Source organism: Xenopus tropicalis, chromosome 1 (genome assembly GCF_000004195.4).
Source record: "Xenopus tropicalis strain Nigerian chromosome 1, UCB_Xtro_10.0, whole genome shotgun sequence".
Taxonomy (NCBI): Eukaryota; Metazoa; Chordata; class Amphibia; order Anura; family Pipidae; genus Xenopus; species Xenopus tropicalis.
In genome coordinates, this window is record NC_030677.2 from 114,649,696 (window position 1) to 114,666,546 (window position 16,851).

Below are 16,851 nucleotides of genomic sequence, written 5' to 3' on the forward strand. Positions count from 1 at the left end.
TTGCTTTTATGACAAGGCCTTCAGAAGCTCCAGGTAGGTCGATGCGGTAGGCCTCGGTCTCCATGGTAACACTAGGAGGACAGCTCCCTTCCTACGCCTGCCCACAATCCCTAGCGGTCACACCCCGGCCTCCAACGGGAACTGGGCAACCAACCTTGCTTTATTAGTGGCCACGCCCAGCCGGCTACCGCGTGACATACGGCACCGGATTGGCCAATCGCGCAGTCCGTCAGGGTTTGTTTTCTAGCAGCCGGGTTAGGCTGTGGAGGCTCCGGGGGCTGAAGGAACGGAATCCCCGGACACAGCTAAACAGGGAGGGGAGATTTCTGTACCCGCCCCCTTCCTTATGCACGTACGGATGCTCGACGATCTGTGAAGGGGCTCAGAGGCCGGGTAGTGAGTGAGTGTCTCCCCCCGGGTGGGAGAGGCCCCCGGTGCGGGCCACAGTGCCGGGGGGAAGGGATGACTCTGGATTCAATGATGGCCTGCTGCCTGAGCGAGGAGGTAAAGGAATCCAAGAGAATCAACGCGGAGATCGAGAAGCAGCTGAGGAGGGACAAGAAAGACTCTCGGCGGGAGCTCAAATTGCTTTTGCTCGGTATGGCAGCGGTGAACGTAGATAGGGGCTAAGTTGTGGGTGCGAGGCAGCATCACTGGGGAATCACTGGGAATTGACAGCAAAATGTGGGGAGTGGTTGGGGCGAGAGGAGGTCATACCAGGTGGGACACCCTTGTTTCCTTTGGGGTTTATGTCCGATTGCAATAGCGGGGTCGGCTCAGAACGGGTTATTGGGGGGCTGGAGCACCTGGTGAGGATGCTGCTATGTTGTATTTCCAGTACAAACACACACAAAACCACAGGTGGGAAGATGGATTATAGATACAAATGGGTGAGGTTGATGATGTATGGTGTGGCTGGCAGGAGAGGCAGGCATTTCTTTGTAAAATGCGATTATTATCATGTATATTTGTCAATATAATGTGTTTTTGCTGTTTAGGGCAAAGGCCTTTCCTTTGAGCTAAAACATTTGGTCAGGCCTCTGTAATATTTCCATGGGCATCCATACAACTATAACAAAGGCCTGACCAAATGTTTGGGCCTAAAGGTTATTAAATGGGATTTTAATTTAATATTTACTTTTCATTTTTTTTTTTTATGGATGGACCTATCAGCTGGCCTGTATTCTTGTTTGTATTTTTTAGTTTAGTTTTCCTGTTCTGCCTATTCCCAGCCTACAACTGAAAATGCTTTCTACCTATTATGGTCACAGACCCTGATTGCCAAACAGACCCATTGCGGGGGTTCACTTTTATTGTTATCCATATTTTTAATTGCTGATCTTTAATTCGGGCACTGTCCTATTAATATTCCATTCTGACTTTTACACTCCTGCCTGGTTGCCAGGGTAATTAAGCTCTAGCAACCTTATAGCAGTTGTGATTGAAGGCCTAAGGCTTATGTCCCACGGAGGGATTAGTCGCCTGTGTTAGAATTCTTCTATTACGGGCGACTAACTGCGCCAAAATACCTTTCAGCCGGCGACAATAGGAGTCTCCGGTGGAAAGGCCTACAGGTCGCTTCAGCCTTCCTCCTGCAGGCATCTTTGCGCGACTTTGGTAAGCCGAAGCAATGCTTGGGCCTTTCCAGTGGAAAAGCATTTCAGAGCATTTAGTCTCTGTGGTAGCAGAGATCTATCATGGGCGACTAAACTCGCCTCATGGGACATAAGCTTTAGGGTGGAGACCCCACTAGTAGTAACTACTTGTTAATGCTACAAAAATAGACAATGCTGATCATTTACTGATAAAAGTGTTTTAGCAGAGGCAATTCTCAGTATTGTCTACGGCAGGGTATTTTCTGGCATTTAGTAGCCATCACAAGAAGCTGCTACTAATTAGCTCTGTGTGTCTCATCCTTTGCTGGTGGAAAGACATTTTGGAGGTGTTAGTTGCCCGAGATAGCAAAGGTCTATCGAGGGGGACTGAACCGCTCCGTGGGTCTTTAGCCTTAGAGTTGTAGAGCTAAAAAAAAAACCACACAGAAGAACTAAAACTTAAAATAAATTACTGCTTGCCACCATATACTAAAAGTTATTTTTAAGGTGAACTTACTATTTAATCTTTAAATTAAATCCTTACTCTCCATCTATATACCCCACCCTCCACAGATCTCAACTTACCCCATGTCATAAGTGTAATAATTATCTACCATTGGCCATTTTTGATTCCTTCTAATTCTACTGTTAGAGTGAAGATAAATCCTGTTTTAAAGGAGACGTATCCTATAAAAATTAGGAATGTACCAGAGAATTATACTCCTCCTAGATATAGAAGGAATGTGCATAAAAAAAGTTGTATTTCAGACTGATTTATTGAGAAATTCCACCAAAACTCCACTAGTCCCACCAGTTCCCCTTCCTGCTGGCTGAATTCTCTGGATGAGCTGGGGAGCCGGCGGCCCTCCGTACACTGCATTATAAGATAGGAACCAATCAGCAGCTAGGCTGACCTGATAGGGAACTGAAGCCTGTCTTTGCTTGTGGGAGTGCAGGGCTGTGATTGGCTCTCCCCCTCCTACTGTGCTTCTGGCAGGGACCGTTAGGACACGCCCACTCTCCATTTCAAACTCTGACAGAGAAGTGATAGGATCTATAGGGAGCTCCAGTAAAGGGGCCATTGTTACAGATAGGATTAATTTTTAGCCCAAAGTGAAACCAGCACCGTATATTATTCATAATTGCCTACAAAATTAGGGTTTTCCTATTTATCCTATATGTCCCCTTTAAACAAATCCAGGACTGAGTCATTGCTACTCCAATGCTATGGTTTTGTTGACACGTCTCGTTCTACTGCTTTGGGACAGCCCTACAGTTTGGGAACCGCTGGTTTTAGGGGTGTGTTTGTATTCATAGTTAGAAAAGATTCCTTTGTACTTGTTTATCCTTGTTATCAAATGCCTACAAGTTAGGTTGGTTAACTATGGAGGCATTTGTGTTCTGTTTGTATCACATGTTGTGAAGGGTTTCTTTTGAAAAACTTGAGTGTGGTATATTAGTAGACTGGAGCAGGCAAGGCATTTTCTGTAATCTCTATTATGGATAATATTGTTAATGCAAGACTAATTGAAACATATTTTTTTTGCGGAGAGCTTGATGCAACCTGAATGTTGCTTTATGGTCTCTTCTGTTATTAGCAAATCTGAAGTTGATGGTCTAACAATACAGCACCTTTAATCCAGACCACCATTATGATATCTTAATTTATTGTCATAAATGTTTATATATAATTTGTCTTATACTCCACAGAGCTCAGCACTTTGACTGCTCTAGTTACAGTTAGGGTTACAGGTATCTAAAGTTCTAATGATGGCATATAACCACAAATATAAAATATATTAATATTCTCTTCTGAGCATTAAATTAAATTTGTTTTCCCATTATATATGATTGGGTATCACTGCAATTGACAAGGAATCTCTGGGGGTATGCTAATTTCTTAGGTACCTCTACACATTGGCCTTGCAGGGGTGTATGCAGTACCCTATGTAATACACTATGCTGCCTATAAGGTAACTACAAGAATTTTGTTGAAGATCAAGCATGGTGCATCGTTTCCTTCTTTCTTACACCATTACATCTTGGTTTTGGGGACAATTAACTTATTTTTAATCCAGAAATAAAAAATACCTTATTGACACAAATTAGTTATTTATCAAATGTCTGCTTATAAATACAGTTCCTCTTATAAGCATATGAAGGTTGGGAAAGTTGCAGAGAATGCAATTATTAGTTTTCTATTGGACAAGCCAACCGACTGGACTGGAGTGTTTTAGAATAACCACATATATGTATATATGGTTATTCTAAAACACTCCAGTCCAGTCAGTTGCATTTTCTCTTATAAGCATATAAAGACTGCTTCCACTGGAGGCTTTTTCCCCTGCATATAAGCAACTGATCAACTCCTTCCTGTATCTGCACTGATATTCATCGTGCTGGCTTATGCACAGACACACGGAGATGATTGGCACAAAAATGAACAGTTTTGCGCTAAAATCTGCTCCATGTGTCTGCACACAGGCCAATGCTGTGCAAAAAGATGAAGTAGTATATGGAAGCTGATCCACTGTTTCTCTAACTGCATCTATACACAGGCATAGCAACAGTCTTGCATGGCAGTAGTCTTATTTTACATTGCTTGTCAAGCTTGAATTATCAGATTCTGCTCATTATGCCTGATACACATCCAGACATGCATTGTTAATATTTAGAAACTTAGATAAATGTGGTTTATATTTGAAGGTGGGGGCCGATTAATCTCACTAGGAAAGTTGCAGAGAATGCAATTATTAATTTACTATGGGACAAGCCACATATATGTGGTTATTCTGGAAAACTCCAATCCAGTCAGTTTCATTTCCTCCACAGTAGATAACAATGGGAAAAAACTTTCTTGCAATGGCCAGTTTTTCCATTTGGAAAGGGGCACTAAATAAGCCAAATACCAAGTAACCTATGAAAACACATTTTTTAGATTTGAGCCCAATTTCTGCAAAATTGTGAGCAAAATTAAAATGAGTTTTAAGGTTTACTTTGACGAAATGCTGCGTATTTGTCTGAATCAGAATTTGGCATTATATCCTGCCATGTGTCCCTATAGTTGATACTGTGCCTCAGGTAGCTTGCATAAATCTCTCCCAAATTGTTCTGGTCCTGTACAGGTTTGGGATCTGTTATCCGGAAACCAGCATCCAAAATGCTCCGAATAGGAAGGTCATCTCCTATAGGCTCCATTTTAATTAAATAATTAAATTTTTTAAAATTGATTTCCTTTTTCTCTGTAATAATGAAACGGCAGCTTAATAAATATATAATTAATCCTTATTAGAGACAAAACAATCCTATTGGGTTTAATCAATGTTTAAATTATTTTCAGTAGACTTAAAATATGGAGCTCCAAATTGGAAAGATCTCTTATGCAGAAACCCCAGGTCCCGATTATTTTACATAACAGGTCCCATTCCTGTGTAAGGTACTTGCTACTTTCCTTTGCTTTGAGGTAGTGTCCACTTTATAGGGATTTTGCACAGCAGCACATTGTGTTGATAGCAGAGACCAAAGAATGCCCACTGATCATTTTCTATTGTATTTACTGCAGACCTGACCAGATCAGTTGCATGTTCATGATGCTTTTATAAAACTATGTATGTGTGCACAGCTTCCTTGTATGTTTAGTTATTTTGTTCTGTGTGTGCCAAGTGGCCTTGGTGCAACTTGTTCTGGGGGTCTGTTTTACAAATGGTTTGCCCTTTATTTAGTTATTGCATTGGATTTGAACATCGGCATTTCATAAAAAATGTTGGCTTGTCCAGAGGAAAACTGTCTTTAAGTAAAGTTAATAGCATTTTTTAGTGATTTTTACGTATGTGGACTATGCTTGCCATGCAGGTAGCTTTTTTTTTTTGTTCTAGCTTGTTCCATAAAATTGTTATGATTTATGATATTCAGTAACGTTTTGTAATTCTTGCAGCTTAAAGGAAACGGAAATAGCACTTGTGCCAAATTATGGGTCTACTTAGCAGAAAATTTTGTATGTCAAATAATGTTGAAACTAGGGATGCACCAAATCCCGGATTCAACCAAGATTTGGCCTTTTTCAGTAGCATTCAGATTCAGTCAAGTCCTTGTGCCTGGCCAAACCGAATCCTTAATATCAAGTGACTTCATTGGAAGTTTAAATTTTTTTTTTCTCTCTCTTTAATGCTTCCGTAGTCTTATTTGCAAATGCAAATTAGCTTCCCAATTCTGTTTGGTATTTGGCCAAAACTTTCATGGAGGGTTCAGCCAGATCTTAAAATAGTGGATTCGGTGCATCCCTAGTTGAAACCGTTTTGATGTCAAACACACAGTGTTAAAGGAAAACTGTACCCCCCAAACAATGTAGGTCTCTCTAAAAGTATATTGCATAATTAAGAGTTCTGCCTTTTGCTTCCACACTTCTTCCTGTTACAGTTGGAGCTGCATTATTTCTGGTCATGTGATCTCTGAGGGACCACACAGCCCAGCACAAAATGGTGGCTCAAGGGAAAGAATGTAAAAGGGCAATATTTACTGATATATATATTCCAGTTTGATGAGATTCTTTAATGGGTCACTTTACATGATATAAACTATCTGTTGGTTAAGTATTCATTCTGGGGGTATAGTTTTCCTTTAACAACTACAGACAGAAATCTTTTCAGCTCTTGCCACCTGACATACTGGAAGGCATTTACTTGCCCTGTCCAATAACTCCAGTAGGCTCTCCAGGGGATTCATAGCTTTTGTGGGTGGTATTGATTGGATTGGATTGACTGTTACAAAATGTAGGCTTAGTTCCACTTGTTATTTCTCACAGAAAAAGGTTGGTGTGTACTGGAAAATAAGTATCGCTCCTTTACAGAGGTTCAGCTTTACCTTCAGCATGCAACAGAACATAGGCACTTATTGGACTCTTTAGTGCCCCATTCACTGCTGTTTATAGTCCTGGACATGCCATAAATGATTGACCAAGCATAAGAAGTTAAATAGTAGTCATGATTTTAGGCATTTTGGCAATCTTTGGAAGTGGATTAGCAAATTATGGACTAAAGAAATAGTGGCTTTTTTATGGCAAGGCGATAGAAAAGGGTAATTGAATTTACAGATGAGTTAAGTAAAGGCATGCAGCAGCAGTTATATAGAATGGCTTTACAGATTCTGATTATATTATCATTTTGGCTGTTTTGGGATGCCAATCTGTGTACCAGCCATTGCGAGTGGGCGGTGCAAAGTTATATTACACCGCATAAATTGACAGTTATGTGTGTGAGCAGTTCTTGTATGAGAAAATCTAAAGGTTCTAGTACCTGAATGGTAAATTGACATTTTCATGCAGGGTAATATAAGAGGGCTCCAAGAACCATTATGTAGAAACCTTATGACGTGATATGCAAGCATTTTACACCTCAATGAAAGTGCTTATATCATCCAGATAACAGTCTTCTTGGCCAAAAAAAGCTTTGCCATTCTAATAAATATTTTTTTAAAAAAAAGTGTTTACTTTCCTTGTAAATAGGGATTTGTTTTAAATATAAAGTTTAAAGAAACAACTACACAAATTAAGCTACACCTGAAGTAAAACATTATGAGCTTGTTAGCATACTTCTTTGCAGCCATTCTGTTTTACATTTCTTAGAGACCCATAAGTCCTTGGTCATGCCATTTAGGTTTCTTCACTCTGGTTTGCGTGGTTGCATTTAACAAGGAAACACTTAGTAATCATATGTAACCACAAAACCGCTTTCATTTTTGTTTATTCTCACCCAGAAGCACACACTCACCGCTTTTGTGGTATTTTGCTTCCTCTGTTAGCTGTTTTACAGGCGCTGCCAATCCTATTATCTCTGGCCGGATTACCTAATAGCTGGTGATCCCTTTAAGCTCTAAGTGGATTGGTGGTGCACCTGCCCCTGACACCCTATTAAAGTCTTATTGGCTTATAGTATCCGCCACTCCCTAACAATCTTTGGTGTCCAAATTCCTTCAGTCAGTACTACATCACATATATTTTATTATTTTAGTTTGTGTAGATTAACCATAGTAGTTTAAAAACCTCAACAATGGAATATTAAGTCTAAGCAGTTCCACATTAAAGAAACAAAATATCTCTCAGGAGCTCTTCAAGAATGTTCCTTTGCAGCATTTTGTGTCTGTCTTGACTACTGCAGAAAGGGAAAACACCCTAATGTTGTTTTCCAGATTAGTCTACGTAGGGACCTGGATAGCCAACTGGAAGGCTGAGCAAGGTTTCCCTTGTTAGGCTATGTATTGTTTTGTAAAATCATAACCATTTAGAGGTGATCATCTTACAAGATGGATGTCAACCAACTTGGATATTAAGCTGGCAACAAAGAATCCAAAATTTACCCCTGCCGCCTTCCATTGACTTGTACTGGAAAAACCTGATGGAGGCAGTGCTGACATGATTTCAGCCTGAAAAGGTGACTTTTTTTTTTAGCTGAAGCGTTCCCAGTTCTGTCACTTATAAGGCGTTTCCCATTCAAGCAAATGGATTTGACAGGGGTGCATCAATCAATGCAAATACATGGATGAAAAGACCGGGACACTTGGAGTATTGCACACTGTCCTTTTTTTTTTTTTTGCCACAATTACAACAATATGGATGGCACTCTGAGAAGTTAACACCAGTCCCTTCCTGGTGAAATAATTGAGTTCTCTTTCTTTTGCTAGACTGGGCTAACTGACACAAAAATGTCATTTGTATTTATATTATTCGCCCTTTTAGTGCCCCTGTTGGACCACATACTGCTAGGCAATACGTGATAATCATAGAACAAAAACCAGTATAGAATGTACAGTGCTGGTTCTCTATTTTCTACGGCACATAGAAGGTTAATGATCACTTTAAAATTCTGAATATATGGGTCATGCATGAGTTTTTTGTTTTTTTTTTGCAGGAAGTAAATACACAATTTTTTTATATTCCCATAGTTAATTAAGCTATACATGTCATGTCTGTTATACAGGTACTGGAGAGAGTGGAAAAAGCACATTCATTAAACAGATGAGGATTATTCATGGCTCTGGCTATTCTGAAGAAGACAAGAGGGGATTTACCAAGCTAGTTTTTCAGAATATCTTCACTGCCATGCAGTCTATGATAAGAGCCATGGATACACTAAAAATTCCCTACAAGTGTGAACAGAACAAGGTGAGCTGATGAATGGGGCACATTTCTTTTTGTTTTTGTTGTTATGGACACCCTCTGCTTGGCTGCATTGTTTGGCCCTATAGTGCGCCAGATACTTTTCCTATACCGTTTTAGTGCAATAAGGAAGTGTTCTATCTTTCCCCAGCAATGATATGGTGAACACTTATTAATAATCTTGGAGATAAAGCAGTGTGCTTTGACTGTTTTACAAAACAAGTTTAGGTCATAGTTTGCAAATACTTTGGAAAAAAAAATTGTCAGATTTTAGTTTCTCATAAAAATGTCTAATATTCTAAAGCACAGTACAACAAGGGAATTACATGGTTTGAGCTAAAGCTCAGAAGAATAGCAAAGAGTACATTTGAAGGCCAACATGTTCTTTTTAGTTGGAGGTGCTATGCTTCGCTTACACAGAGGGCAGTGTATTCAGTAATAGTACAGTGATGCACCACTAGCCAACATAGACATTGAAAAAGTTGATCCGCATAAATGCTCTTTTCATTTCCCTTCCATAATAGCATTTTGTTCTGGGCTGCAGTAAGTCATTTGGGAGAGGACTATCAATACATTTGAGCATGCCGACTAGATTTTTCCTAAATCTACAAATGCCTGAATATCCATTGGAATAATTCAATACACGTAAAAACATCTTGAGAGAGTTCTCTTTTGAACTATATTCTTAAATGTCAGTTAGGTAACACTCAAAAATATCAAAAACTGATATGTTTATTTTCTAGAAGAGACCATCTATTGTTATATTTATTTGCCATGCTAATAAGATCGTTTTGATTTATATATATATTTTTTTAACAAGGCCAATGCTCAAGTAGTGCGAGAAGTGGACGTAGAGAAAGTATGTACCTTTGAACAGCCATATGTGAATGCAATCAAGAACCTGTGGAGTGACCCTGGGATCCAGGAGTGCTATGATCGACGGCGAGAGTACCAACTGTCAGATTCTGCCAAGTAGTGAGTATTTCTGATAGACTTGTTTTTTTTTTTTAATGTAATGAACAAATTTTTGTTTTTGTAGATTAAAAAAACCACAGTCTGCTATAGAGCAGACAATTTCTACTTAAAACCAAGGTGCCAATGTTAGCAATAACCTTTACAGGCACAGTAGCAATGTTTTTTTTCTCTCTCTCTATTTCCAGTTACCTGACAGATGTGGACCGGATTTCAAAACCCGGCTACCTGCCCACGCAACAAGATGTGCTGCGTGTAAGAGTGCCAACTACGGGTATAATAGAGTACCCTTTTGATTTGGAGAACATCATCTTCAGGTGGGTGTATTGCTTCAGCAGGACAGCAAACAGCAGTATAGTTTAACATTTGGTTGCGTTTGTCTAAAGTCAGAAGTGTAAAATTGTGCTTAAATTATTTTGCAGTTCTTTAATAGTATTGTTAAAGGAGAAGGAAAGGCTAATAAGGAGTTAATCTCAAGCTGCAGGCATACCTTCAGTTCTCTCAATAGTGACCTTAAGTCTCCCCATATTTCACCTGTTCAGAGGATCAGAAGCCAAACAGGAAGAAAAAAACCCTGAGCTGTGTAAAGAAAGTTCCCATAATGCCTTGCTCCTGCACTGAGACCCAGACCAAGTGTACATGCTCAGTTAGTTAGACTTTGAGTCAGCTTCCTGCTGATTGGCTCAGATACACATTCCTAAGGTGGGGGAGTGAGTTCTTAGCATTCTTGAGGGAGGGGGGAGCAGGAGGGGAGAGAGCTGCGTGTCTCAGGCACAGGAATTACAGACACAACAAATCTTTTGACACAGAACTCAGCACAGTGTTTCTGTGAGTGCTTATGGCTGTGTTTACATAGACCTTTCTGATAAAGCTTACTCAGTTTTTACCTTTCTTTCTCCTTTAATTCCTCTGTATCTTTTTTGCCTCTTGTGTTCTAGTAAAGGCAGATTTTCAGTGGGCTATGCAGAGTCTGAGCATTAAGTTAGACGTTTAAGAACTATTTCCTGAAAGTCTATTGTCCAAGCAAAGAACCTAGGGGAGAATTCTTTAGAGCCAAGGAAAAAAAAATGTTTGGCATGGATATCGGGGAAAAGTGGTTTTCTAAAAAACCAAAGCAAACTGAGGCTCAATTTTTATTTGACTCCAAAAAAAAATTAATAAATAAAAGCATCGCCTTCTCAGTTTTTCACATTGGGATTGCACCTTTTAGCAGCTGCAGCCTAATTGCTGCCAGTCACCAGCATTTAGGCTAATTGCCAAGTGAGTCCCTCTTCTTGATTTCTGTACATCTGACCCAGAACAAGATTATTTTTAAAGTAGGACAGAGCAAAAGGTAGGATTTGTGAGGACATTCTGTTACTTGAGAGCCTGAGGTTGCTTTATCAGTTTATCAGGTATGAAAGCCTTGAATTGGTAAATTTGATCAGCTTTTCTTTCATTCTCGTCTTTCATATGGAATTGGTCTATCTTGCCTTGAGGCAAGCTAAACTGTAATATCGTATAGAGTTTGCCTTTGTTTTCAGTTTGATAGGGTTAGTTGATCTTTACAGCAAGTTTTGTTTTCAAAACATTTGCTCTTTAAAATCATGTTTTCCCTTTGTTTGGACTTTGCATTGTATAACTTAAGTGGTAAAAGCAAAACCTTTAGGGCCATGGCCCACGTGGACATTAGTTGCCCACTGTCAAATCTCTGCTACTGCGGGCGACTTATCTCCTGTATAAGTAAACTTTGCGCAACTTTGGAAAACCAAGTTATGCATTTGCCCTCTCACCAGTAATTCACTTTATTGCCTTAAAGGCATTTCAGGGAGATCAGTTGCCTGTGTTAGCTAAGATTACCCGCAGGTGACTAATCTCCTTGTGGGCCTTGGCCCTTATAGGTTCATGCGGCACCTCACGTACGCATCTATTGAAAATTGCTGAATGGAAATGTAAAGTGTTACCATGCATACTAATTAATATAAAAATTTGCAATTGAGGTACAATAGTTCTACAAATGCGTACTAATTTAGTATACACAAAATGATAGATATCAATGGTTTTAAACCCATTACTGTGAAGTAGGTTAATGTTACTGAGTGGAAGAAGCTGAGTTTAATTTAAACAGATTATCACTGCTTAGTACGAATAGACCACTGTTTTAGAAGATGGTGTCCAGGTATGGGATCCTTTATCCGGAATCCCGTTATCCAGAAAGCTCTGCATTATGGGAAGGACATTTAGAATAATTCTCTATGCTTATGCTTCTGTATCCTCTATTATGTTTAGATTGACACACTGTACAGATGCGCTTATGCTTTTTTAATAGTTTGGATTTCTATGTGAAAATTCATAAGAAATATTTAGATTGTTTTCATGGCAAAGACTTAATGGTGCCTTACATCATTAATACATGTACATAAGATTCTGAACCTGTAGTTCAGTTTGAACAAAACCAATTAATGTTAATAATATTTTCCTCTTTTCTTGACATAGCAAGTGTTTTAATATAATGTCTCTTCCTTACTTATTAGGATGGTAGATGTTGGTGGTCAGAGGTCTGAACGAAGGAAATGGATTCATTGCTTTGAGAATGTCACTTCCATCATGTTCCTTGTAGCCCTTAGTGAATATGACCAGGTTCTTGTGGAGTCTGATAATGAGGTTAGTTTCCATTTTTTTTTTTTATACAAATATATATATATCAAGAACAAACGGAGCACACCCTATTGAAATTCAAATGCCCAGGGTGCTGGCTAAAAAATATAAAGCAAGAAAAAGAGCTGCACTCACCAGGACTTGGCAAAAATATAATAAGTTTATTTAAGCAAAGAGATCCTAAATATATATATAAAATGCTGATGCACACCAGGAAAATTTTATCAAAAAAAAGATACTTAGTTTATTTAGATCGACGTTTCGGTCCTCTATATATATTATATATATATATATATATATAATATATTTCAGTCTTTATTGTGTCTGAACTCCAAATCTTGTAACCTTGCGGGGTGCATAACCAAATTTTAAGTATTCTGCAATTAATATTCTGTGACTGGCACACCCTTTAAAATTGTCATAGGTTTATTTTAGACATATTGTTTTAAGAATCCGACATTTCGGTCCTCAATAGTGTTCAAACCTTCTTTAAATACACTCTCAAAGCAAACAAAGTGGAAATGTGCCCAATCCCCATAAACAGACCATTATGCAATTATCCAATGTTCTTGTGAATGTGCAAATTCAAATAGGCCAATCTCTAATGGGGATTGGGCACATTTCCACTTTGTTTGCTTTGAGAGTGTATTTAAAGATGGTTTGAACACTATTGGTTGGTAATTGTGTTGGTAATAATTCTGACCCACTGCCTAGGTGATCCCTAGTCTATTGGAGTTACTTAATGTATAACAAGATAGCATTTCTCTGATCAACTAAACATTATTTGTTGTTGTTCTGTTACTTTATTATCTTGTGTTTGTTACATGGGGATTGCTGTGTGTCTTTAGAAAATACTTTAGAAATACTATGTGAAAACCATCACGCGCTTGTGGAAAGATTCTGGGCACAAAGTGACCCATTAATGGAAAACCCCTTCCAGGTTATCACAGACCTAACCAAGTAACCTAACAAAAAAAAAAAAAAAACTGCTGATCATTAAAGGGGCAGTTACTGTTTTAATTAGGAATTATGTTTTTATTGGACTAATCTTGAAATAGGGGCGCACACTGCGAGTTAAAGGGGTGTTGCAGGAAAAATGCATTGATAAAAAGAGGTCAAGGTTGCACATCAAACTATTTATTGGACTGTAAAGTTTAAAACCCGATTCAGTCTTTGCTGGCCAGACTTTCACCGATATATTAAAGCTTATAGAAAAGTTTATCAGACTGCAAATCTCCCTTACTATTAACTTAAAATTTAACATACTTTAGAGTTCAACACACTTTGCATTTAAAGATGATTGCAGTTGCGCTAAATTGAAATGGTATATTGCTTAGCAGGGGAAATGCTGAGTATTGCAAATTTAATTCCTATCTTACCCTTTAAGAGTTCATCATTGTGCATTCTTTCAAATGACACACTTTGTTTCAAGCTCTTGAATGCTGGATACCAAAGAAAGACACCACTGCCTGGACACGTGATATCACTTATAATTATCATGTAACAGCGGAAGAAGTGTTTTTTCAATATTCCTCCATTACCAGCTTACCTGAGACTCACTATTTGCTATTGCACCACCTGATTCCAACACTACGCAGACGATAGACCAGTAATCATAGCGACTTACTTCCAAAGGTTTTAAGATGCTATTAACCCTTTTACTGCCAGCTGCTTTGGTCAAAGCGGAACTTTTTTGCCAGACCGTTTTTGAACATTTTTCACTGTTTCACTTTAGGGGCCTTTCCTTTGGGGGACTTGTAGTTTACCCAGGAAAACAATGTCGTTTTTTTCAGGACAACCTTAGCTTTAAAAATATGGTAGCATTTTTGTGTAATTCCAATTCTGTAACACTATATAGGCTTCTAAATGTCTTAAAAATGTTTTCCATAATATAAACACACTGGTTTGGAAAGTCCCATGTCTCCTAAACGCGTCAATTCCAAATTTATTTAGTGTTATGGAGATTTCTCACTTGTATAGGTCAAAAACTCCAAGCAGTACACTACCAAGTTTCCAAAGCACTGCTCCAGAAAGCTGCGTACTTTAGATTTCAAGGCCAAAAACATGTTAAATTAACATGTTAAATTTGTACCATACATACAAAAATGAGATTTGTAACCTGTTTAAACCATTTTTCCAATAAGTAAGTTTGTCTTTTAAATACCTTCTATTTTATGTTGTTAGACATAAAAAAGTAAAAAGACTGAGCGCTATGTTTGGTTTCTTTCTTGTTGCTAGAGTGATTGGTAGCTGTACTTTTTCTTTTAGAATCGGATGGAGGAGAGTAAGGCACTGTTCAGGACCATAATAACATACCCTTGGTTCCAAAATTCCTCTGTCATTCTGTTTCTAAATAAAAAGGATCTGCTGGAAGATAAGATCATGTATTCCCACCTCGTAGACTATTTTCCTGAATTTGATGGTAAGTTCTGTTCAGAAAATCTAGAATGGTTTTACAGGCTTTTCAATTTTTAATTTCCTGGTTTGGAGGCAAATTTTGGTTGCATAAAAACCCAGTATAATTCCAAACAGAGCCTTCTGTAAGCTTCAAGCCAACATATGGGTTTTCAAATAGCCAATTATAGCTCTTATTTGGCACCCCACGCTTGTGTTGCTCTCCAAAAGTTTTTACATTTGAATTTGGTTTACGGGTATAAAAAGGTTGGGGGATCCCTTTCCTATGCTGACATCAACCTTTCCCCTGTATTTGCACCCAGGGCCATTGCATTGGCCTAGGTGCAGGCACACAGAGCTGATTTTGGCCCCAAAATGCATACTAGGGTGTTTCTGCTCCAAAATCCACTTATTGTGCCTGCACCTAGGCTGGCTCTGGGTGAAGGCACAGGGGGAAAAGCTGAAGCCAACATAGGGGCTGATTCTCTGGCATAAGCCTATAAATCCTGATGGTCTTTGACTTCATGTAGTCCTGTAGTTCTAGCCAGATTATTCTGGTTCGATAAAGACACCTACTATGTTACTGTGTGTTTAATTGATATCTGTAATGTGTAACTGTGTGGGTCCTTGCTTAGAGCTTTCAGTTGAACGTAAGCTTTTTTTTTTTTTTTTTAAAAGGCCCTCAACGCGATGCTGCAACAGCTCGTGAGTTCATTTTGAAGATGTTTGTGGACCTGAATCCCGACAGTGACAAGATCATCTATTCGCACTTCACCTGTGCCACAGATACCGAAAACATACGCTTTGTCTTCGCTGCTGTCAAAGACACCATACTACAGCACAACCTTAAAGAGTACAACCTGGTGTAACCAAGCACCCACCTCCCCTCAACCTCCTCCCCTTCATTAGAAAGTTGGGGTCAGCCCCATCACCAGAAAGCAAAGCACTGGTGTGAGCGAAGGGGAGGAGGCTTCAGTCTTGCTTTTGTTTTTATTATCTTTTTTTATTATAATTTTATTTTGTTTCTAAATGGGATGATTTTTGCCAAATTAGTAAAGGTGCAGCTTATTGCTGCTCCGTATGCCTTTGATAAGTCGTTAAAAATCATGGGTTTATATTTCAAATAGCCTCTTAATATTTCTTGTATTAAAACAGTAAGAAGGGCAATAGAGCAGGGAGTCTGGTGAGAGCCTGCTTGCTCACCCTACAGCAATTTTCTCCAGTTTTTATTCACAAAATTCGGGCCCTCAACCTCTTACACTAAAGTGGGTGCATGAGTTATCCCTTACAGAATCCTCCTTTTGTTTCATGATGTTTGGTTTTATGTCATTAAGCAGCATTGCATGTTTTAACAGATTCTATGAATGATAGGGCTATAAACCTTTTTAGGGATGATGAATTAGATATGTCTACTGCACATATCTTTCCTGGGCTTTCTGGTTCCACCTCTTATTTCCATCCCAAGTGGCTTTCTTCCATATTGTACTTCTGAAGGGCAGTGACCCAAAGACGTTGAGGGCTGTTCCTTCTCACCTCTGGGACACCTCTCTGACACCCAAGTTTGTGGCAACAAGAAGATAGGGGTTAATGTTTTGCTCTGCTTTGAACACATTCCTCCTGTCACCCCCCCCCCCCCAGTTTTTTATTTTTTGCATTAAATATGCCATATATTTTATTTTTTTAAGTTCATTTTCTATGTGCTGATGTGTCCAAAGTGAATTTTATTACAGTTTGACATTTTGACTACCTAAGGCACCATAATTTTTTTTTCAGTACTTTTGGCCATCAGCTGTATAAGGCCTTTCTCCTAATTACATTTTAACTGTATGCATTTCCATTTGTTTTCTGCTTGTCGTTTCTTTTAATATTGCACCTCTGCTTCTTGATAATTGTACCAGTGTACCAAGAATGAGGCAGTTGACAGGCGCAATGACTGGCCAACTGCATTTTACCACCAAACAAATGGTGGCATCCTAAGCACAAACATTGATCAATTGGGGAAAATACCATAGAAAGGTGGGGTGGCATCCCATGCAAGCTTAACTTATTGGCCCCATTTGAGATTTCTTACAGAATGTGCAATAAATTAAAATTTTCCCACCT

General features: G+C 38.8%; 1 protein-coding gene across 1 annotated transcript; it reads left to right on the forward strand.

Moving 5' to 3' along the window:
- The first annotated feature begins 422 nt into the window (after nt 1–422).
- Nucleotides 423–15,990, forward strand: gna11 (guanine nucleotide binding protein (G protein), alpha 11 (Gq class)). Its single transcript, NM_203819.1, has 7 exons — nt 423–598; nt 8,567–8,751; nt 9,566–9,720; nt 9,906–10,034; nt 12,231–12,360; nt 14,623–14,776; nt 15,427–15,990. The coding sequence occupies exons 1-7, from the start codon at nt 463–465 to the stop codon at nt 15,615–15,617; spliced, it is 1,080 nt and encodes a 359-aa protein (NP_989150.1). The 5' UTR covers nt 423–462; the 3' UTR covers nt 15,618–15,990.
- The last annotated feature ends 861 nt before the right edge of the window (nt 15,991–16,851 follow it).